At 40.1% G+C, this 20,928-nt stretch overlaps 1 protein-coding gene across 2 annotated transcripts; it reads right to left on the bottom strand.

The window, feature by feature from the left end:
- Positions 1–3,273: 3,273 nt before the first annotated feature.
- Positions 3,274–14,780, bottom strand: OTOP3 (otopetrin 3). Of its 2 annotated transcripts, none has more exons than XM_015888039.3 (7): positions 14,551–14,780; positions 8,820–9,254; positions 8,354–8,490; positions 7,638–7,696; positions 5,999–6,117; positions 4,266–5,197; positions 3,274–3,542 (listed from the first exon to the last, which is right to left on the bottom strand). In XM_015888039.3, exons 2-7 carry the CDS (start codon positions 9,211–9,213, stop codon positions 3,372–3,374), a joined length of 1,812 nt encoding a protein of 603 aa, XP_015743525.1. In that variant the 5' UTR covers positions 9,214–9,254; positions 14,551–14,780; the 3' UTR covers positions 3,274–3,371. The 2 variants fall into 2 exon arrangements, with proteins under 2 accessions (XP_015743525.1, XP_015743526.1); XM_015888040.2 differs by having other exon boundaries at positions 4,266–4,699; positions 14,551–14,779.
- Between the last annotated feature and the right edge of the window lie 6,148 nt (positions 14,781–20,928).

The following is a 20,928-nucleotide window of genomic DNA, read 5'->3' as shown; positions in this document are numbered from 1 at the left end:
ATTTTAAAATTGGTGTTTATTGCAAGAATTGTCTCTGGAAAAAATATTGTAATGTGGGACATTTTGAGAGATGAGGAAACAGCTTGGGCACATGCTATTTTCAGGGATTTAGAGAATATTGGGGGTTTTTTTTCCTTAATGTATTGAAATGAGCAGTCAAACTGCCGGAATGGAGTTTAGAATGTCACATAGTGTGGCTTGTATTCTAAGTTGATGAATTAAATTATAATTGATTTCAAGTAAGAAAAATATCTACTCTTGCTTGTAAATTTTCAGCCTTGTCTTGCAGGATCCAGTAGTACCCTAGTAGTATTAGTGTGTTCTTGCTCACCACAAAGGATGGCAAGTATGTTATGTAGTGATCTCCTTCTTGCCAGCTTTGATTTGAGCCCCAGCCAGAGAATCTAAAAATTGGGAGGCTGTTTTGACATAGCCCTTCTCTCTCTCTTTTTATAAATACTTGTCTTTTTCATACCTGAAGTTAAGTCAATGCTGTCACCTTGTGGCATAGGAAAGTGCAACCTAACCCTGTAAAACTAATACCAATGCAATTTGTTTTTTCTGCTCAAGAATAGATATTTTCAGTTTTTTTAATACAACAAAGTGAGCAAATTATAGATACTAACTAGATACAATTCTGGAGATTTAGACTGGGGAAAGAATAAATAAGAAGGCCATTGTTGTTCCTCTTTGACATTTCTCCCTTTGCCATTCATCATTTCATTTCCTCCTCATTCACAAAACCTGCTATTTAATTCCTCTTACATCCCCATTGACAGAATGAAAACTGTATTTTCCTTTGAATGTCTTTGGTGATGCCTAAGTAAGGTTCTGATCAATGGCACCATATCTGTACCTCACTGCAGAGTAAAGGTTCTTGTTAGTAAATGCTGATCTGTGTCTTCACCTGTATACACAAACACTCCCATGTATGTGTGTATGCACACTTTTGTGATACTCCAACTTTTTATTTTATATTAATGTGTGTTTTTTTCTTGTGAATTTATCTTGACTTTTGCTTTCTTTAGCATTGCAGCTCTGTTCTTTGTTCCATGAAGAATCAAAATTGCACTATAAACTATTTACTTTACATATGGAGATAAAATTATCTTAAACACTGTAGCTGGCTTTATCTATATCACAAGAGTTTATTAGCTTATTTGTGTTACTGTTTGATTTATGATGCGGTGGCATTCTTTGCAACATGTACTTTTCCATTAAAGGCATGGCTGCAGAGGAGCTCTTGGATCAATATTTTACTGTTCACCTGAAAGCAGCATCTGAAAGAACAGTGGTGCGGCATATTTTTCACAAGCACATTTGCTGGTGAGAAGAATGGGATAGGTGGACTGTACCTTAGATTCTATAAGAGTTTGTGGAATTAAAATGTACAAAATGAATGTACTTTCAGAGCAATGTAAAGTTTAAGGAAATTGACATGAATTTGCAAGCTGTTGTGACTGAGGAATGTGAGAATTCTCTTTTCAGAGTTTGAAAGATATATTTAGATTCTGGGTAACTAGTTGGTCCAAGGGCCACAACTCCTGCATTTGCTCCAGACTGCTCTCCTTGCAGGGACAGCAGTCTTTATTGCCAGAGCTCTAAACGTTTCCCTGCTTTTTCTTCAAAAACCACTAACCTTCAGTAAGTTCCCTGGATGGGACCTGTGAGGAATGGGGCAATTTTTAAGGGTGCTAATTGATCCAACTCTTATTTCCTCTGGCAATTCCTGTTGGCACAAAAGAGAATAAAACTAGCCAAAATGCGAAGCCCCAACCCCTAAGAGCATTTGTTCTTTGGTGTTTGAGCGAGCTAGCCTCTTTGGAACAGAAGTTCTCTGAGTGGAGCCTGAATGAACCTCTTGCAGCCTTGATTCTCTAAAATAAGAGTTGTGAGAAAGCCAAGCCCTGGACTCTATCCTAGTAACTCTTGGATGATTTATTTTACAAGAGAGCAATAAAACAAATGTTTACACTTCCACCTGTTAACTTTTATCAAAAGGAAAGGTTTGGACCTTATTAAGAGGTAGATTGATCACAAAGCTTGGGTCAGTTTTTAATCCTCTATATAATCAAACATCTATTATAACTTGGAGGCAGTTTCCCGTTGCTGCCTGTTTTGTTGCATCCTGAACTCTGGGCAAAGCAATTAGAGCACATGTAATAAACCTGGAAAATTTAGCTAATTTTTATCTGTTTTAAGATGTTGGAAGCTTTTCAGGATTCCCCGCAGTTCTGCCTCTGTATTTTTCAACAATTAAATTAGTGGTTCTGATCAGATCGTGAACTTGATATTTTACTCTGCTTTAATATATGTATTCTCATTCCAGTCTTTATTATTTAGATACTTGGTGTGCAAGAGAAATAGTGAAAACAGGATTATACCTCTGGCCTATCTTAAGTTAAATTTGTATGATCCTGGTCTAACAAGACAGTTTTGGAAGAAGCAGTCATTTCATCATGGTGTGGGGATCATCTGAACAAGGCTGCCCAGTGCAAATGGGACTGTTGGCATGGTGTGGTATCCTAAATAGAGTTGTTTGTTGCTTTGTAAGGAGAAGTCCTTGGCCTTTTCCACACTTTTCATCATTTTATCAAAAAATTTGCAACAGATCCCAGATATAAAATTTGGATTGTTCCAAGGTATATCAGAAATGTGAGACATTTCCTTATTATCTGCTTGATATCAAAATTATGTTTCATTCCTCCTGAATATTACTTTTTCTATTTTACAGTATGCCATATGCTTTATTGCCTCCATTGATGCAAAATGTAAGGCAGATTGTCAGAAACATCTCAAGAATGGCCTTATAGTGTGACAGAGACATGATATACATGATCTTTGTGTTTTGATTATAGATGTAAATGGGTGCAACACTTGGGACATTTTCATGCTTTTTTTCAGAATAGATGGGTAGAAATGTCCTTAACTTAAAATGGTCCATTTCTCAGTCTGTGCACAATGATTCAAGCATATCCAAGGATTGATACAGTAATGGAAAGTGGCCATTTTACCCAAGGGATTGCCGTGCTCAACATAGTTTACCTCTCTTTCAAACATGGCATTTGCCTTGTATTCCTAAGGTTAATAATTGTTCAGCATCACTGTAATTAGATTTTGTAGGTAATGTGTACAGAACAAATCAATCATATAAAGAGCTATTATGGAGAAATGAACCTTCAATTATTAATGGACTACTTACCCACAGAATCAGATTGTTGTTCTTTCTGATGTACCAAACTATTCAAAATGATATCACAAATCTCTCTAATGTGAAATTCTCATAATAATTATATCCATTTTATTACCGGTCTTCATAATTGCATTTGTAGCAGAATAAAAACAGCAATGCAAGAAACTTTGGATTTGCTTCAGGCAGATCGATACACCTCCAGAAGATCACCAACAGAATGCATTCTGTAGAACACACCCAATGGAAGCCCAAAATTGACAATGGCAAACCAGGTGGAGTAGCCATAAAATGACTTCTCTATTCCATTCTCAAACACTGGATGTGCTCCAAATGATGGCATAATCCACAGCTGGAAAGGGATGTAAAAATAGAGCAGGTATCAGAAAACATTGGTTCTATGTTGGTGGGATGTGGGTATATATATTTACTGTGGGGACCCATCGTAATTTTATCTTAATTTTCGGTACTGCTTCCTAGTTTCTCCACTTCTAGTGAGTGAAAATCTTTAAAACCTTGGTTCCTTATACTATACAAAGAGTTCAAATAAGTTTTTGTTCATTTGTTTTCACTGTGCAATTTCCCTGCCTAATTCATGGTCCAGGCATTTTCTCTTGGTAACCTTCCTCTTCCTCATGTTTTTGTTCTGCATCTTTAGTCATTTTTCTTAGCTCAGAAAATCCATTATGGAGAGAGAGATAGAAATCCTGCACAGTATTTTTAACTGATAATGCCAGGAGCCTTTCACTGCCTTCTGCATTAAGCTATTTTGACCCCAAATGAAAAGATTAATTGATCTTTTTGTGATTGCTGGCCCATGCTTTATATTAAGGTCTACTCAAATTTGTCCATTGTTGACAAGGGTGCTTGAAAATGGATGACAGGATATGAAAGCTAGCGTTCTCCATATATTTTGGACTACATTTTTTATCAGACTTGGTCACAATGCCATTGGTCAGAGATTTCAATAGAATAGTCATCCAAAACATCTGGAGGAGACTCGGTAGGTCATCTCTAGTACATTGTATAGGGTATACTTTTAATTATTCTTACTATCATTTTTATAAGTACTTACAATGATATTGCACATGATCAGGAAGCTGGAGATCTCCTTCAGAGCTCTTCTTTTCCAGTTCAAATGCCTGTAGGTCTGGATGTAAGTCCATGAAACTCTCTGGATTTCCTGTCTTTCTTCTAGGTTATCCATGTTTGGGGAACTGTCTTCACATTTCTCTTTTTCACTTTTGTCTGTCTCCTCATTGGCAGTGGATGGGGCAGGTTCTTTACAGAGATGGGATACAGTCCTATCTTCATTAGGCAGAACCTGGGTTGAGGTAGGCCCTTGAGTGGAATGTGCAGCAGGGTGAGGGTCCTCACTCACCAGTAGTGGTTGCCTGTGGAGCCCCTCAATGATGAAGATATTCTGGGAAATGTGTTGAATGATGAGGTTTACTGAATAGGCTAGAATGATGCCGTTCAACATATCTATTGGGTGTGTGGCCACAGTGGCTACAATGGAAAAATATGAGATGGCAATTTGGCCTAAGGCTGTTCCCATGAGGAGGATGACATCAAGGCTTCGGGTTGGATTTTTCAGGGTATCCAGCTCCCTTTCTTCTAGGGCATGGATAACAGTTCCAACCAAAGCCCCCACGGTCATTACAGGCAATAAACAAATATAGTAGGAATAATATAGTATGAATGATTTATGGCTAGGGAAAGAACCAGTGGCTTGGATCTGATATATCATGAAAATACAGATACCAATAATTATTGCAGCGATACCAAACAAAGGCCCCCAAATAACGCCATGGAGTTTGAATCTAGGCTGGATACAAGTGTTATGGTCCTGAGCTATGCGCCGGCCCACATTCTTCCACATGACATACAGCATGGAGCAACTGATCAGGCAATATTCTGTATTGAAGGGATATAACAAAATATATCCTTTTTGGAAGATCTTGCAGGAGATGGTGTTTAAGTATTTGCAGGAATATGTCAAATTACCTGAGCAAGATAGGGAAAATGAAGCATTATGCAGAAGGCAGCTATGAGATTTCCAGCTCACAAGATTTGTTTGGAATGAAATGCATAAAGTTATAATATGTAAACACCTAGGCTGAATAAGGAATTTTCTCAGACTTTGATACTACTATCAATAGAAGGTGGAAGGATTTATCCTTTGCAATGATTCTTTATAAATTTTATCTAAATCAGTAGCTAAGTGTTGTGTGCTCTTTTCTCTGTTGAGCAGTGAAATGCTGAGAGTGAAGGTCCAGCATACACCAAGTAATCCACTGGTTTATCATGCTGCCAGTTTGAGTCAGTATCAGGAAGCTTTAGATTATCTCGTTTTGTCACACTAATGGCTGGATTTGCCCATAACGCAGTGCCATGCAGCAACATCCATTAAGTGTGCATGTCAAAATTGGCACGGTGGTGGATGGACCATTGCCATGCAATTCCCACCCCATTTATATGCACACTGACACTGCATATATGTTCCGAAGAGGTGGAACCTGCATCACAATTCTTCATCTCCCATCTTGCTGATTTGGGCACATCTCCCCCCTGGTGGATGCCACGGCTTACTTGCTGGATACATGCATCAGTAAGCCAAAGATTTATAAATCACAGAAACAGAGTTCACACAACCTATTAAGCCAAAATCAATCCATCTTGTGACTTAACTCAAAATATAAAGATAGTTATTGAAATATGAGGGCTAGAACCCTCTGTTCTAGGATACATGTGGAAAGAAAATGTCAAAATCATTGGAATTAATTTACAACGGAGAATGACCCTTGCCTTCATATCTTTGCAGGGTCTGGTTAAGTTCTGATTCAATTTCTCTGTGAACTGTATCGTTGGTCACTGCTAAAAGCCATAGCAGGAGGTTAGTGGCCAAGGTCAGCATTAGCCCACATCTGTCAAAGAAGAAAACACATTTTTTATCATCTTTGCCATCAAGCTTTAGGAAACAAGTTGTATGACACTAATTTTTGGAATATTCGCTTTTTCCAGAACACCTTGCACACTATGAAAATCAGCATGTCAGTAGCTGAATTGGAGAGTTCTAAATGACACCTATATAAGAATGAAGGAGCTGAGTTATAATCAGAACATAGTTTTAGCCAAAAATACCATCCCACTCCAGAAGTGTGGCATTTGCTATTGAGACAATCCTGAGAACTTCACTTAACCATCGTAAAAAGAAACGGGGTGTGTGTGTGTGTCTGCAGAGCCAGGCTTGTGAAATCCTTTGCCACCCCTCAATAGCAGTTCCCCTCTGGGTCATGTGACTGAGAGGAAAAGTAGGGGGAGGGGTCTTAGAATGGAGCAGCTGGCGACATTCTAAGCCCCGCCCTCCTGCCTCTCCCACTCGAAATTTTTTTTTTCCCTCCACAGTCCCTGGCCTGATCTGGCCCATTTTCAAACTCAATCTTTATTTCACCACTTCTCCCTCATGGAAAATGTGGTTCCATTCTATTCAGTTTTCAGATTCTGATGGACAGAGTTCCCAGGTCCCTTTACATAATTTCTTTCCAACATTTTGCTAGATTGAAAAGAATAAAAAGACTTGAGACTTCATGCTTTAGAAGAAACTTTGAAAGGTAGGGTACAAGCTAAGAAGACTCCTCTCTTTTCCATTTTAATCAGTCTGTTCTCCTTTCACCCATACTGAGGAATTAGTTTGAATGGCAAAAGGAGGAGAACATCTAAGCCAGTCTTTTTCAAACTTGGCAATTTTAAGATGTGTGGACTTCAACTCCCAGAATTCCCATGCTGGCTGGGGAATTCTGGGAGTTGAAGTCCACACTTCTTAAAGTTGCCAAGTTTGAAAAAGACTGATTTAAACCTTTTGGGTTTATGCCCAATTTCATAAAAACAGAGTTAGAATTAGGCTCCTACTGGGGATGTGTTACTTTGTAAACATTTCCCTTAGTAATCAGGCATATGCTTGATACAAGACAGAGAATTAGTAACAGCCCTGCATAGAAAACAATGCAAAGCAATGGAAATCTATGGTAACACAAACATAACCATTTTTGTTGTTCTATCTGGATTTCTGTTTCATCTATAATCTTCTCTTATATAATTGCAAAACTTTTACCAACTGAATTTTATACCTGTGTTACATTGTCTTAGTCTCGTTAGTTATTTAGGGTAAACTGTCAAGGACACAGAAGGATAGGATATACAGTAGAGTAGAACTGAGCATTGGAAACTGGCTTTGAAGTATATATCTATGTATAATAAATAATATGCCTACCCATCAAGGTAAGTAACATAAGCTCTTAATCATGCCAGTTTGTTGAATCGCCTTCAGAATATTTGAATAAATACATCTGAAATATATTTTTATTAGTCGCTGCAAAGAATAACATGCACACGTTGCTCCCATCTGCTCCAGGCGCTGTCGTCTTTGCTGCTTCTATTTTCCTACCTGGTGAGGTTGTGCTGAACCTGGGTACAGTCTTTTGCGTGACACCATATGAAGTAAGTCTGAAAGTAATGCAGAAGTAAAATTAGGCACTAAGCACGAAAACACATGTATGCAACAACTTGTACAGTGTTTTGAAAGGGAAAAAGCTCAGTGTCTTGTATTCTCAGTCAAGGAAATACAGAATTCCAGAGACGAAGTGGTATTTCTCAGTATGTTTCAGTCATGGCTTAAGCAATGAGATACTTCTCACATTCTCCTCTTGGGTAAAGATGCTGGTTTAGAGCCTATGGGACCAGAGATACCAAACACACATGGTTATTCATGAATAGCACTGGTTACCCCTGGCTAACAAGAAATATGCATTTCACCCTTTATCTCCAAATAGAATAATCCCGACTTTTCCTTCTTTCCATGTCTATTGACCACCTTTCTTGGAGAAGCAGGAAGCAAAGGGACTAAGGAAGCAATGCCTGGGAGGCGCTGAGGCTGCCCTTCTCCTCCACAGGGTAAAGATGTCCTGGAAGCCCAAATGAAGGCATTGCAACCTCCCGTGAAGCATGTTACTGGTAATGATACCATATGCTGTATGGGTATAATACCTAGAAGGCTCATCTAATCTCTGAGCTAGTCTTCTGTTAGAAGTAGATGCCTTTTCCTCAACTGCTATCCTTTCTATACACTCTATTTAAGAGCCTATAGTGAAGCAGATCTATTACCTGAATGCAGATGAAGAGTATTTCTATGGATGGGAACAAGATTTCCATGTGCGATTTGCCCTGAACATAGAAAATGTCATACCCAATCCGGAAACTGTGCAAGACAACGCTGCATGCTCCGAACAGTATTAAAGACCCTATATGAACATACAACAACCCCCCCCAAAGGTTTTGTTAGCAATGAACATTTGTCACGTGCACCGAGAAAGCAGCATATTTAGAAAGTGAAGAACAAATCAAAACAGCAAGAAGTTTCTCACAATTTCCAGAGTCTGCAGTATTTATACAAAAAGTGCTGAATGTATGTCGTCTGTACCCTAGGTGATATCTATGTGTCACCAGATACCTTTTCTATGGTCTTTGGACGCTGTAAGGAGTAGCCCTGCCTGAAAAGGTTGCTCACTCCTGCCTTAATGTAACAGGCAATCTAGTTATTGTGAGAAAGACATAGAACAACAATACTTACCTTTAATCCACTTAGCTCCTGCATGGGCATCCTGGCACCAGGTGGCATATGGTTTCCTTCTAGTGAACACTAAATAGTATGCCATCCAGCTCAAGGACAGGATCTTGAGGATGGACAGGAAAATCCAGACATCTTCCACTGTGATGGCTACCTTGTTGAAAATCATGCTGCATATGAACGCACTGCCAAGAAACACTACATTCATGGCCAGAATTCCTGAGAAGAGCTGCCCGGTCTTCTGGGCCTGCTTGTCACGGTGTAATAATGAAGAGGAACGCTGATGGAGCCATGACTTCTCAGAATGGATCTTCCAGGGCTCTGGTTGTGTAGTCATCGGTTCATCTCCAGCTTCTTGGAGTTGGTGTCCCTCCCCCATTATCTCCTTGCTGTTCATGATTATTGCCTGATAAGGATATTGCTTCTGGAATTCTTTATCTGTGGTATTAAACAAAGTTAGATTAGTGAAGGCTTAGATGTAGGTCCTGAGTACCCAACATGGCATCTGTGGCACATCCCTTGGTGCTGATGAGGTTTCTTGTGACACCATTTTTGGGGGGGGGTGTAGGTTTGTTTAATTAAAAAAATAGGCGCCAAAGTCTCTCATTGAGCAGATGGCATTGTATCTACATATTTGGCTATGTAAGTCAAATAAATAAATACATGCTGAACATTTCAGTAATTCATGGTATAACCTTGTAACATCCTGATCTATCCTCTAGTAAGGATCGATTCTTTCTGAAGCTGTAACATTTGCTGCAGACGCAGCATTGAATCAATGTGAATCATTTGAATCGTTTCATGTGGTCTCTAATGTTGTCACATTAGAGGAGACAATTCTGCCTTCTGGGTCCTATTATTTTCCTATGATAACATTTTTACACAAAGAGGGCCTAATACAGAACAGGTGGCATGCCAATAGCTTGGAATGGAAAGGAGGAATGCAAACATGGAGAGCACAAAAAATCAATTTTTTTTTCAAGATGGGAAAGAGATGTGTGTTATAGGTGCAAAATCAAGGGAGAACAATAAGGCTGAGGTAGCTGAAACAACATTGATTGATTGCTGACATATTTTGAACTGGAATTGGAAGGGTGGGGTAGGAAGGAATTGGAAAGACTGTTTAACTGGAAATGACATTTAGTTCCAAGAATTCTCTGGAGCCCCGTTTATTCTCTGGAAGCATTCTTAGAGGAAATTAAAATGATAGGGAGGTGAAGCTTAGAGTTCTATGCCCTTCTGTCTAGAAAAAAAATACAGGTAAGCTGAAGTGGTACAGAGCATCCTAACACTTCTACCTGTGGTGCAACACCACTAGTTTGTTTTCTGGTAAGCTGATGTTTTGTAGAAACAAACTATGACCCTCAAGAGAGCCCAAAACCCATTTTCAAAATTCCTAAAGTGCCCACACTGAGATAGGATCAGGAGATCACTGTCACGATCACTGACATCAAAAAGCCTAGCCTAGGCTCAACCACTTGAATTGCTCATATATGTGTGAAAAATAATAATAAGAATGCTTAAAACATGTACAAAGTCAACCATTTCATAATCACCTCAAGCTATTATGTGTCTATTTGAAGAAAGCTCAGTTATGGAACTTTTGACTTTTTAAAATATTGGGTATGTGAGAACTTTCTTGGTCACAGTTTGTTAGGCTGAATTTATACATCATTAAACCATGATTTGTTATAATTAGTTTTTGAATAAGTCACAGCAGGTGACTTCACACATGATATTAAGCCACAAACTATGGTTTATAGATCACAGTGGCTATATAAATTGTCCAATAAACCACAGTGTATTAACCCAGGCAATATGAACTATGGCTTTTGATTCTATTTTGGTTGTAGATCAAGAAATCATGAATAGAATTACCATAAATTAGCATAATATATAAACTCAGCCTCTTTTTCAGAGAAAAAGATTTTGAAGGTTTTCATTGTCCATTTGGGCCACACTATTGAGTTCTTAAGTATTTTTATATGACCTTTCAATCATATTCCCAATGATTTATAATAAAATGTTAAAATGTAAATGTAAAAATCCATAAAATCTAAAACTCAGAGAATTATAAAATTATAGAACTCTATCTCTAATACATTTTCCAGAGTACTTTCCTCTATTATTTTGCTTAAACATCCAAAAGTTTCTGTTTCCATAAAAATATTTTAAATAATGTGATTATAGTAATGTCTTCCAATAAGTAACAATATAAGCAGCTTATATTCCAAAGCAAAGAAGAGTGTGCAAAGTCAGAGTTGTGAGTTCTTCTTCCCCATGCTGGTGCTGCTCACGTATGTTAGACCAGAAGATGCCCCCAACCTCTTTGGGCTGCTATGTTCATTTGGAAGTTTGAGAATGTGTTGTGGGCACTTCCGCAGTGTAATAAAACATGGGAATCACATGAAAGCTGCAGAGTCGCTTGAATGGCTCTGTGCTAGACTGGTTTCCATTATGCCCACACAGCATGGACATTGATCCAGGAGAGTTCATAGAATCCTAAGGTTGAAAGGAACCTTAAAGTTTTTCTAGTCCAATTTCCTGCCCAAGGAAGGAATCCTCAGACCATCCCAGACAAATGGCTGCCCAAACCTTGCTTGAAAACCTCTGGTGATAGAGCTTCCATGAGTCCAAGTCTGTTCCACTGCTTAACAGCTCTCAGAGTCAGGAAATTCTTCCTTATTTTAAGTGTGGATCTCTCTCTGTAAAGCTTCCATCTGCTGGTTCTTGCTCTACCCTCGGGCACCATGGAGAATACATCCACACCTCCTTCCCTGTGACAGCCCCTCAAGGATTGGAAGTCTACTATCGTGTCTCCCCTTAGCCTTCTCTTTTTTAAGCTAAACGTACTCTGTTCTTTTAACTGTTCTTCATATTGGGCCATTCCCAACTAGAGAGGGCAACATTCACATTTTATCTTTTTACCAGTACCCAATTGGAAAGTAACTATACAAATGCAGCATCCATGGTCATTTTGCTGCAAGTAGTGCCAGCATAGTTGGAAAGACAGTTACAAGTAGCAGTGAAAAAACACGGCTTTATTGCTACTCAATAAAGTAAACTGATAGTAAATATCTAGCCATCAGGGGTTGCCTTCCCCCTCCGGCTATTTTGCCTTACTGCCTCCCCCTGTTTCCCACCATTTTTAGGTTCTCTCTTTTTTATTCCAAACTTTTCATTTGTTTTCTCCTTTTTTGCTAAGTGGTTGTAGCAAAACATTGAATGATAATAATCCTTTGGTTCCACTTCTGAAAGCCCTGAACATTCCATATACATTTGTGTGTATTTACACCACAACACTGGCCTCATGTAAACATCAATAGCATTGCAGCTTGTCCATGCAATCTGCTAGAGGTCTACTCAGATATAAATGCCACTGAATTCATGGGGTGCTTGCTCCTGGGGAAAAGGGGTATGGGATTGCAGCCTGTCACTGAAGCCTGAAAGCAAATACAGGAGAGGATTAGGGCTGGGGCAATAAAAGGAAAAGCACCTGGTAAATGATTTGCAAATTCCAAGAACTGAGAGTTGGTGCATTGCAGTACTAGCACAACGTAAATCTTGGCAAATTAAAATAAGGGACAGAAAAAAGTCCTAAATGCCATGAAGAAAAATAATCATTAAACAGACCGGACACATTTTAGAGGGACACTTTTTTCAAGGGTACTTGCATCAGACTTTATTAATACAGTAAATTAATTTATTTGGGACTTTTTGGCTCTTTGGTTTTTAGTGCCTGCCTGCCTGCCTGCCTGCCTTCCTGAGCACATGAACAAGATCTTTAATTCACTTTTACATGAGATGAGAGTCAGTGCCAATATTTTTTTTAAAAGGAATATAAAAACTAATACAAACTAATATAAAGTAAGAAAAAGAAAAGAAAAAGGAATCAAAGAGAAACTTGAAGGTGCAAGAAAGAAAAAAAAGTAAAAGAAAAATAGAAAAGAAAAAAAAAGATGATGACTGCAGCACAAAGATGCACAAAGATGGAAAGATTTGGTATTTCAATGGAGAAATGGTTGGTGAAGATGATGGAACTTGCAGAGATGGACACATTGACTTCTTTGATCAGAGAAAAGACAATATCTAGGTTTAATGTTGACTGGAAACCCCTTATAGGCTTTGTGCATGAAACAGAAAATAATGAACTTATAATTTATGTTTTTGATAATTAGAAAAGATAGACTATAGAAAGAAGAGAGTTATGTTGTAACCACAGAGTAAGAGGTAAATTTATAGTTGTACTTATAACTGCTGTAAAGAAGATCAGAAGCTACTTCTTTGTATCTAGATTCACCTTTCTGATAAGAAAGGACTACCCTCGCTCGATGAAAACAAAGCAACAAGAAAATACTTTATGCAACTAAAATAAATAATACGTTACTTGTAATAGTCATCCCTCCTTTAAAAAAACAAAAACGGATCCACCACTGTTCCCACACTGGCTCTTGCACCAGCCCTCTGATTACTTTTAGCAGCTGACACATCAAAGAGGCAGCCTCTGTGGGTTAGTTTTGTTACTGTGTCAACACAAAAAGAAATTAAGCGCTGCAGAAAAATCCCTTTCACAGTGAAGTCGATAATCCGCACATGAGGTTCCAGTAGATGGGAGCAGATCAAAAGATATTTTGAGAAGAGATCAGTTGGAGTCTGCACATCTGAGCCTCAGAATCTCAGAAAGGTTTATGGAAGGTGAAATAGAAGTCCGAGCCACAGTCTTTCCATGTTTTTCTTCTCATAGCTTTCAGGCCACTCAAACATGCAAAATGATATTTGCTGTTTAAAAAACCCTTCTACCTCCATCTTGCTCTGCTGGAGGATGATGGGGAATACTGGAGAAGGGACAGCTCCCGTAGCTATCATAATTATGCAGAAAATGGACTTCGGCAGTTCTGTGTTTGGTTTTAGCCCTTGAGTAGCAACTAACAAATAGAATGCACAGCTATGACAGACAGAGGCATTCCGTCCTTCACTGGGAACGGTCTCTTCCAACCTCCCCTCTTTGTCTTTCAGCACAGTAACGTCGCATACAAATGGTGGTGATATTATCGCAAACCAACTGATTTAAAAAACAAAAACATTGGCACGGGCAGCTTTGGCATTATATAGTCCATTGATGTCAAAGTCAAGTAAGCATGAAGCTGTGAATGAACCCCCCCCCCCCATTTTCTAGACCCATGCATCTTTTTAACATACCTCAGCCACAGAGCTACTTTAGATGCTGAGTTTTCATCACAATCTGCATATGATATTTTGGAGCTTGGCTTTGGCTAGGCATAGCCTGAGGATGTGCATGGTCTTGACCCCATGAGGATTGAGGCAGTAGATAAATAGCATAATAAACAAACAAACAAACAAAGGCCCTCTACCCATTTAAGCCCATACCCCACCTTCTGGCCAAAGGCCCAGATCCATTTAAGGTGTATTTCCATTGTTAACAGCACTCATGTCTGTTGGGTTGCTTTAGGACATTACTGGTTGCAGGGATCACTAGAGAACCCAAATAGTCTGGGTAGCCGGGGTATGTGTGTGTTTGGGTGTTGTGTAGGGATGGATTTTTAGGATTCATATATACTGATCAGAAATCCTCAGATCATATTTCCAAACACTCATTTAAGGCATTTTTCTTTTTGTCATTAAAGTCCCAGGAACAGAATCCCCTTGGGATTTGCAGCCTTCAACAAAGGGTGGCGGGCAGAAAATGCAAGGATTCTAAACTTGCTCTTCTTACCTCAGGACTGGTGGCTTAGCAGCAGCCTCTGCAGGAAAGGGTTCAGAGACGAATCATCCAGAGAAACTGAACTAACAAAAGGGATTTTTTTCTTTAAAATGCCATTTCTTCTCTAGGGTGGAAACGTTCTTTCTTCTCAGAAGAACTGAGAAGTCGTCAGCGGCATGCAGAGTTGCCAATGGAAAGAGTAGTTTGCATTGATTTTTTCCCTGTTGACTTTGGGGATAGTCTTGTCATTATATTAATTATGAGGCGGAGAGGTTCATTAGCCCAGGACAGCCCAACCAATGGGAAACGAGCACCTTTCTTTGCACCTGCCTGGTCAACTCCTGTTGACGGGCTTTGGACGCAGCTCCGAATGTGCTGAGCGCAAAGCCACAGGCGTTCATGACAAATGGCCACAAGGCTGCAGTTTTATAGCCATCCAAAGCTCCAGAATGGCCTCACTTCTGGCAAACTCGATAAGGTAACATAAATCTGTTACGACCTGCCACACCTGTTTCTTTGGTTTTGTCAGTTATTTTATTCGTCCGGCATATTATTTTCTGTGACCTTGAAGCCTAGAGAGAGATTGATCAAAATAGTGGAAGTTTTCTCAATCCCACCAGGAATGGAGATTGCCAGAGCAGGGTGATTCAGGGCACAAAATAAGAGCAAAGCTCACCAGGGATCCCAATTGAATTTGGGATAGAGTGTTTAATTTACATTTCATTCCACTTGGGGTATTTCAGGGCCAAAAATGTAGTTGAAAATGAATATAACACTAATAACAGCCGCATCAAATGAACCATGAAGCAATTTCAAGCTTAGAATGTGAAAAACTTGAAAAGTCTGAGGCAGCCTCCCCCAACCTCCCCCAACTCAATGCTATGCAGAGATGTTGAACTACAATTCCCAGCATTCCCAGCTCAAATTTTTGGGCTGCCCTTGCAATATGAACTTCCCTTTTAAAACACAGCACTATGTCCAAGTGCCAATCGTAGCAGCTACAGTTTCTGAGTAGCTTCCAAAGATAACCTATCCTACAATACATTAAACTAGTCAGTTCTGGGCATTAAAAGAGCATGACTTTGCTGGCTTATCTAGGAAGAAGGAAGCTGATGCAGCAGCTTCAGCTAGTAACGCTACAGCAGTTTCTGGCTGGCTGGGGAATTCTGGGAGTTGAAGTCCACACATCCTAAAGTTGCTGAGGTTGAGAAACACTGTGCTAGAGCTTATTCTGCACATGCCAATTAGTCGTGGGCAAAGCCGGGGTCAGGAACAAGCCCAGACCATGAACCCAATTCTTCTGAGAAGAGAAGAGGAGGGCTGATTTCTCCTCCTTGAATAGATAAACCACAGACCATTAGCTCCTCTATTGTGTCAAAACTGAAATTTGGTTTTGCCTCCATCATCCAGTCTATTACCAATTCAAGATATTGGTTCAGCTATTTTGTTGCTCCACCTGAAGAAGAGTTGGGGGTCATCTGTATGCCCCATAGAGTGCTAATAGCAGCATGATCATCTGGCTGTTTCAGAGGCAGGCATAATGACTGTGAGAAGAGTAAATATTTTTGGTTGTAGAAAGGACAGCCATCAGTCTTGGTGGAAGGTAGATGTAGCCATCTGAAAGCTGGATCTAATGGCACCTCATGTTTCCTATTCTTCCTTTATGGCAGCTTTTTCATTGTTTCTGGACTTGGATTACTGCTCTGCTGAGCCAAGCACAGATTGGCTATGGCTGGCAGATGGAGCAGAAATATCCCATTTCCAGTTGCATTGAACAGATGGGTGACCGGTCAGTCAGATGCTTCCCTGCAGGGGGGGGGGAAATCCTGCTACTAAAACAAGGATATGCTAGAATTCTTCTCACTAACACATAAGGCTTTTTAAAAATCATGCAGGGAGATTATTTGCCCAGAAGAGCCTCTAGGCATGCAATTTCTAGATCTGCAGTGGTCCAGTCTAGGATAAGCTTTCCCATCTTTAAACCGTTAAGATGGGAAAGCTCCTCCTAGGCTGGAGCACTGCAGATCTAGAAATTGGATTCAGGCATTGTCCATAGCCCTAATGTGACTTTTTTTTTTTTTTGCTTTTGTATAGCATCAGGGTTAACTTTACCATTTGACCACATCAAGTTGCTACTTCAAGCAGCAGACTGGGATTGAATAAAAATAATAAGGAATCTGATAGCACCTGTTCCGACTAACCAATTTTATCAAAAGGCATAAATAAGCTTTTGTGAGCTGCAGTTCACTTCTTCATAAAAGTTTATGCCTTTGATAAAATTGGTTGGTCAGAGAAGGTGCTACCAATTCCTGATTCTTGGCCACCACAGACTAGCACAGCTCTCCTCCTACAATGTCAGATTGGGATTGGATCACATTAGACCAAAGCCTGGCTGTAACTCCAGTGAAATCCAGTAGTTTTGGTTTTTAGTAGTTAGCAGATCATGTTGCTCAGATTGCGCTAAGGCAGTAAAAGAGGAAGAGAATTGGCTAGTTTTTCTATTTCACCATGATGCAATCCTCTTATAAAGATTGGGAATAGTGGCTGAAAGAGCATTAGGCTTGCAAATCATCATCAGTTTCCTCCTGCTGATTAGCTGCCATTGGAGGAATACCTTTGCTTGCACGTTCCCACCTAAGAATATAACTGGATTTCTCAATATGTTAATCAAGAGGTAAAATGTCATTAAGAAAGCAAGTTAATAGGAAGTTGCACAATATATGGCAATTTATCTGGGAAATGTCCTTAGACACTTTTATGCTTTGGTCCTCCAACACACACCTGTCTTGCTCAAAGATCAGAGGTATAAAAGTGCTTTGTGAAGGAAGCCATCTTATGTTTAAGTGAAGCCACCTTGTCCTATGTAGAGCCTTTTTATTAAAGTGTTATATATGCTGGATTGTCTGATTTTCTTTTATCTCACAAGATGTTCCTGGGAAAGAATGCGAGAATGTGATAAATCATCCAGCTGTACCAGCTGCAAAGGCAAACAAGGTGGTGAGCACTGGGGTGTGTAGTGATAAGAGGAAGCAAGATAATGAAGGAATGTTTGTAGTTTTGCTGAACAGATCCTAATTGCTACAAGTACAATTACTGTGCTGAATGTGCAAAACCATAAAAGACATGCCCAGAGAGAAAAGGGCTGAGTCCCTGTCTTTTTGCTTGCAAGCTAGAATATACATTAATCCTACTGCTGCAAACTGGACTCAAGGATTTCTCTATGACAGAGGTCACACTTTTAAATATTTGGGTTTTTTTTTTTAACTTTTCTTCGACTGCAAGGAGGCAGAGTAGTGATGTGAAGTCACATGGGTGGAACCAATTGTTTTCAGCCATGTAGTCCCAGGGAATTTAGGGGCCATTAATAAGGGAGTCAGAGCTGCCTGCAACTCATTGGCCAAGGATGGCCTGCTTTGTGCCCTGACTATGTCTTGCTAGAGTAAAACATGAAAATTAATTAAATTGGGCATTTCAGGTAATGGCATTTTGAATGTTCTGCTCACAGAAAACAAAGCTGAGATGGGTTGTTGCAACCTGAGGGAAATTCTGCAGACTATTCTACTGATGCTCATCAGCAACTAGTACTATTGATCTTGGAGGTATCATCATGATTAGCAGTATTTCATATCTTTGTCCTCCATAAAATAGTCTTTTCCCTTTTAAAGTTGACTTAATACGATTGGCATTACTACATCTAGTGGGAATGAATTCCATCTTTTAACAAGGCATTGCATGAAGAGGTATTTCCTTTTACCTTGACTGAATCTCCCAAAGTGTATTCATCAAAATAAATTGCACGCCAATCTCTGGTCAATAAAAGCTGCACAAAGCACTCTTTAGAGTTTAGGAATATGTTTTCTATCAATGGTATAAAACATAGCATTGATTTATTATAGTGGCTTGGTCTGCCCTAAATCTCCCCTGATGTGTCAGTTTATTTTGACACTTTCCAGTACCAAGAGGACACCATACAATTTGCTGACAATGGTTAGAAGATCAGCAGAGCAATTGGTTCCTTTCATCTCAATCAGAATGACCATAGCTGAGCACCAGTTTTTAGAGAAACAGTTTGGCTGATGGGCTAGAGTGACATGGGCTACAAAAAATGATGCTTGCAACTTGATAGTTCTTTTAATCAATTCCATAAATATAGAGTAGTCCTCCATGGATCAATAACTAGTACTAATACAAAGGTTATATGAAAGCACCTTCTTTTCTTGTGAATAAGATGCAACCATTTAGCCCTTCTATCTGCCCCCATATTAACCCTGACAGAGATTAAACAGGGACATATTTTGGTGCCTTTGGGGTTGAACCTCTACATTAATGTAATGCCAATAGTCTTCTGAGGGTTTCCACCTGTCTAAGTTGGCTAGTAGGCATCTTTCTGTGCTACTTTATGTCCACGAGGCACTGCCATGCCAGTGGATATGGGGAAAGCACTTTGTGTTATCTGCTATGCTGACAAGAACTGAAAATCAGTTGCCAGAAAATGAAGCTCACGCTTATTTCAAAGCACCAAAGAAGCACAGGTGGCTGATCAACAGGCCTCTAACAGGGCAGATGAAGATTTGGGTTGGCTTTCATGCTTCTGGCACCTGGATAGCACATTAGTACAGTAGCTTTAAGACAATTTTGAGAGGTTTACAATTCAGTAGGAAACAGTTTGAGAGTTGTGACCCAGCTTTGGGGCAGGATGTGTCTTCCAAGACCCTGGTCCCTTAGAAAGTGATTTTTTTAAAGAGCAGTTCTTTTAGTTCCTCAAGGGGTGCCAAATGCCCTTTGCTGCATCAGGATAATACTCAGATTGATTGAACCTCAGAGCTCTTCCTCATGTTTCCCTAACTACAAGCATGCCCTGATAATTATTTTTTAATGCCATGTCCTCACAATGTTGCCTTTATCTCCTCCACAACTGAAGGTTCTCCTGATATAATTTTTGCAATGGACATGATCTAGCATGTTCATTAATGATGTGATTGATGACCCAATCAGGGGTAGCGATCTGCCCAGCTCCTGTTGGCCAGTTTAGAGTGCTGCAGATGTAACCTTCTTCTCCAGTTGCTGGGAACTGCCCTCCATGGCCACTTTGATTTGGGCCATGTGGGAAAGAATGGACACCTGGCTTCCATAGATGCTTCTGCCCAGCACTTTCTTCTGAGAAACTCACAGTCTTATGGTAAAAATAACATTAGAAAACATTTCAAAGGGACCATTCATTGAAGTGTGGAAGGGAAGTAGGAGGGAGCTGTCTGGATTCAACCAACCCCATCTTGTCAGTTTAGTGTAGTGATTAAGGCACCAGGCTAAAACCCAGGAGAGCGTGAGTTCTAATCCCACTTTAGGCACAAAGGCAGCTGGGTGACCTTGGACCAGTCACTGTCTCTCAGCCCTGGGCAAGCCACTTCTAAAAAAAACCTTGCCAAGAAAACTGCAGGGACTAGTCCAGGCTGCTGCCAGGAATCAGCTCTGACTGGAAGGCCCTCCCCCTTCATCCTGCCAGACCTTATAAGGAGTGCTTTGTGGTTATTTTCCTGCCAGCAGCTGATGTGGGTGGGAGGGTGAATGAAGCCTCAGAACTGACCGATCACCAGCCTGAAACTCTCCTGGCTTTAACCCTGCAAAGATGATGCCATTCCTTTGCCTTGCTGCTAAGGCACAGTAAAGCTGGGTCCTGAGGGGTTACGGTTAGGCTTTTCTGCCAGCTGGAGAAATGCACATTGATGCAGGTGTGAGAAGGAACCCTATCGCTGCCTCCCCCTTGGCACTTAACCACTGCACAATCATGCTCGGACGATGTCAGTTTTCTGACTCACCCCCACAATGTGGCCTTTATCTCGGCCTCAGGCCATGAATGAAACAGATTCAGGTCATTTTTCCTTTAAAGATTCTGGCTGATATTTCCACATATTGTACATAAGAACTGGGGTTCTTTTTCCTTAAGCTGGGACTATCCAAGGTAAGAATTGCACAGCTCTCCCACTTTTCTCTCTCACTTCCTCTGTGTCTTCACACCCAGGAACTTTTGGTAGTGCCATGTGGATTTTTGCTAACTCTCTTCATCTTGCAGAAGACACATCTTAAGACACTCCCACTCAGAGAGTGCTTCTTTGGTTTCTGGATACTAATACTGTAAAGTGTTTGAGCCCTCCCCTTTGTCCACCACTCAGTTTGACCAATTAAAAGTGTACAATAGTTAACTGGTTCTACCTGGCTAGGCTGATTGGTGGATTGTTCCTCATTGGTGGTATTCTCAAGAGGGAGGGCAGGAGATCTAGAGAAGTAAACCAATCTTTTGAGAGCCTAGCTGACACTGACCTGAAACGGATGCAACAGAGGCTGGGAAGGTATTGGGGGTAGAGATGGCGAATATGATGCTGGTATTGTTTT

This window comes from Python bivittatus, unplaced genomic scaffold (assembly GCF_059951505.1).
Source record: "Python bivittatus isolate LINGU-HERP-01145 unplaced genomic scaffold, Pbiv_v1 ctg000080_np1212, whole genome shotgun sequence".
NCBI lineage: Eukaryota > Metazoa > Chordata > Lepidosauria > Squamata > Pythonidae > Python > Python bivittatus.
This window is presented reverse-complemented; position numbering and strand designations above follow the sequence as displayed.

What these genes read in the sequence shown, in the direction of transcription:
- OTOP3 (XM_015888039.3), bottom strand. Translation starts at nt 9,213, where the DNA reads ATGAACAGCAAGGAGATAATGGGGGAGGGACACCAACTCCAAGAAGCT. An exon ending in GTTCAGCACAACCTCACCAG is followed by an intron (nt 6,118 to 7,637) that starts GTAGGAAAATAG and finishes CTTCTTTGACAG; the next exon opens with ATGTGGGCTAATGCTGACCT. An exon ending in TGATCATGTGCAATATCATT is followed by an intron (nt 3,543 to 4,265) that starts GTAAGTACTTAT and finishes ATCCCTTTCCAG; the next exon opens with CTGTGGATTATGCCATCATT.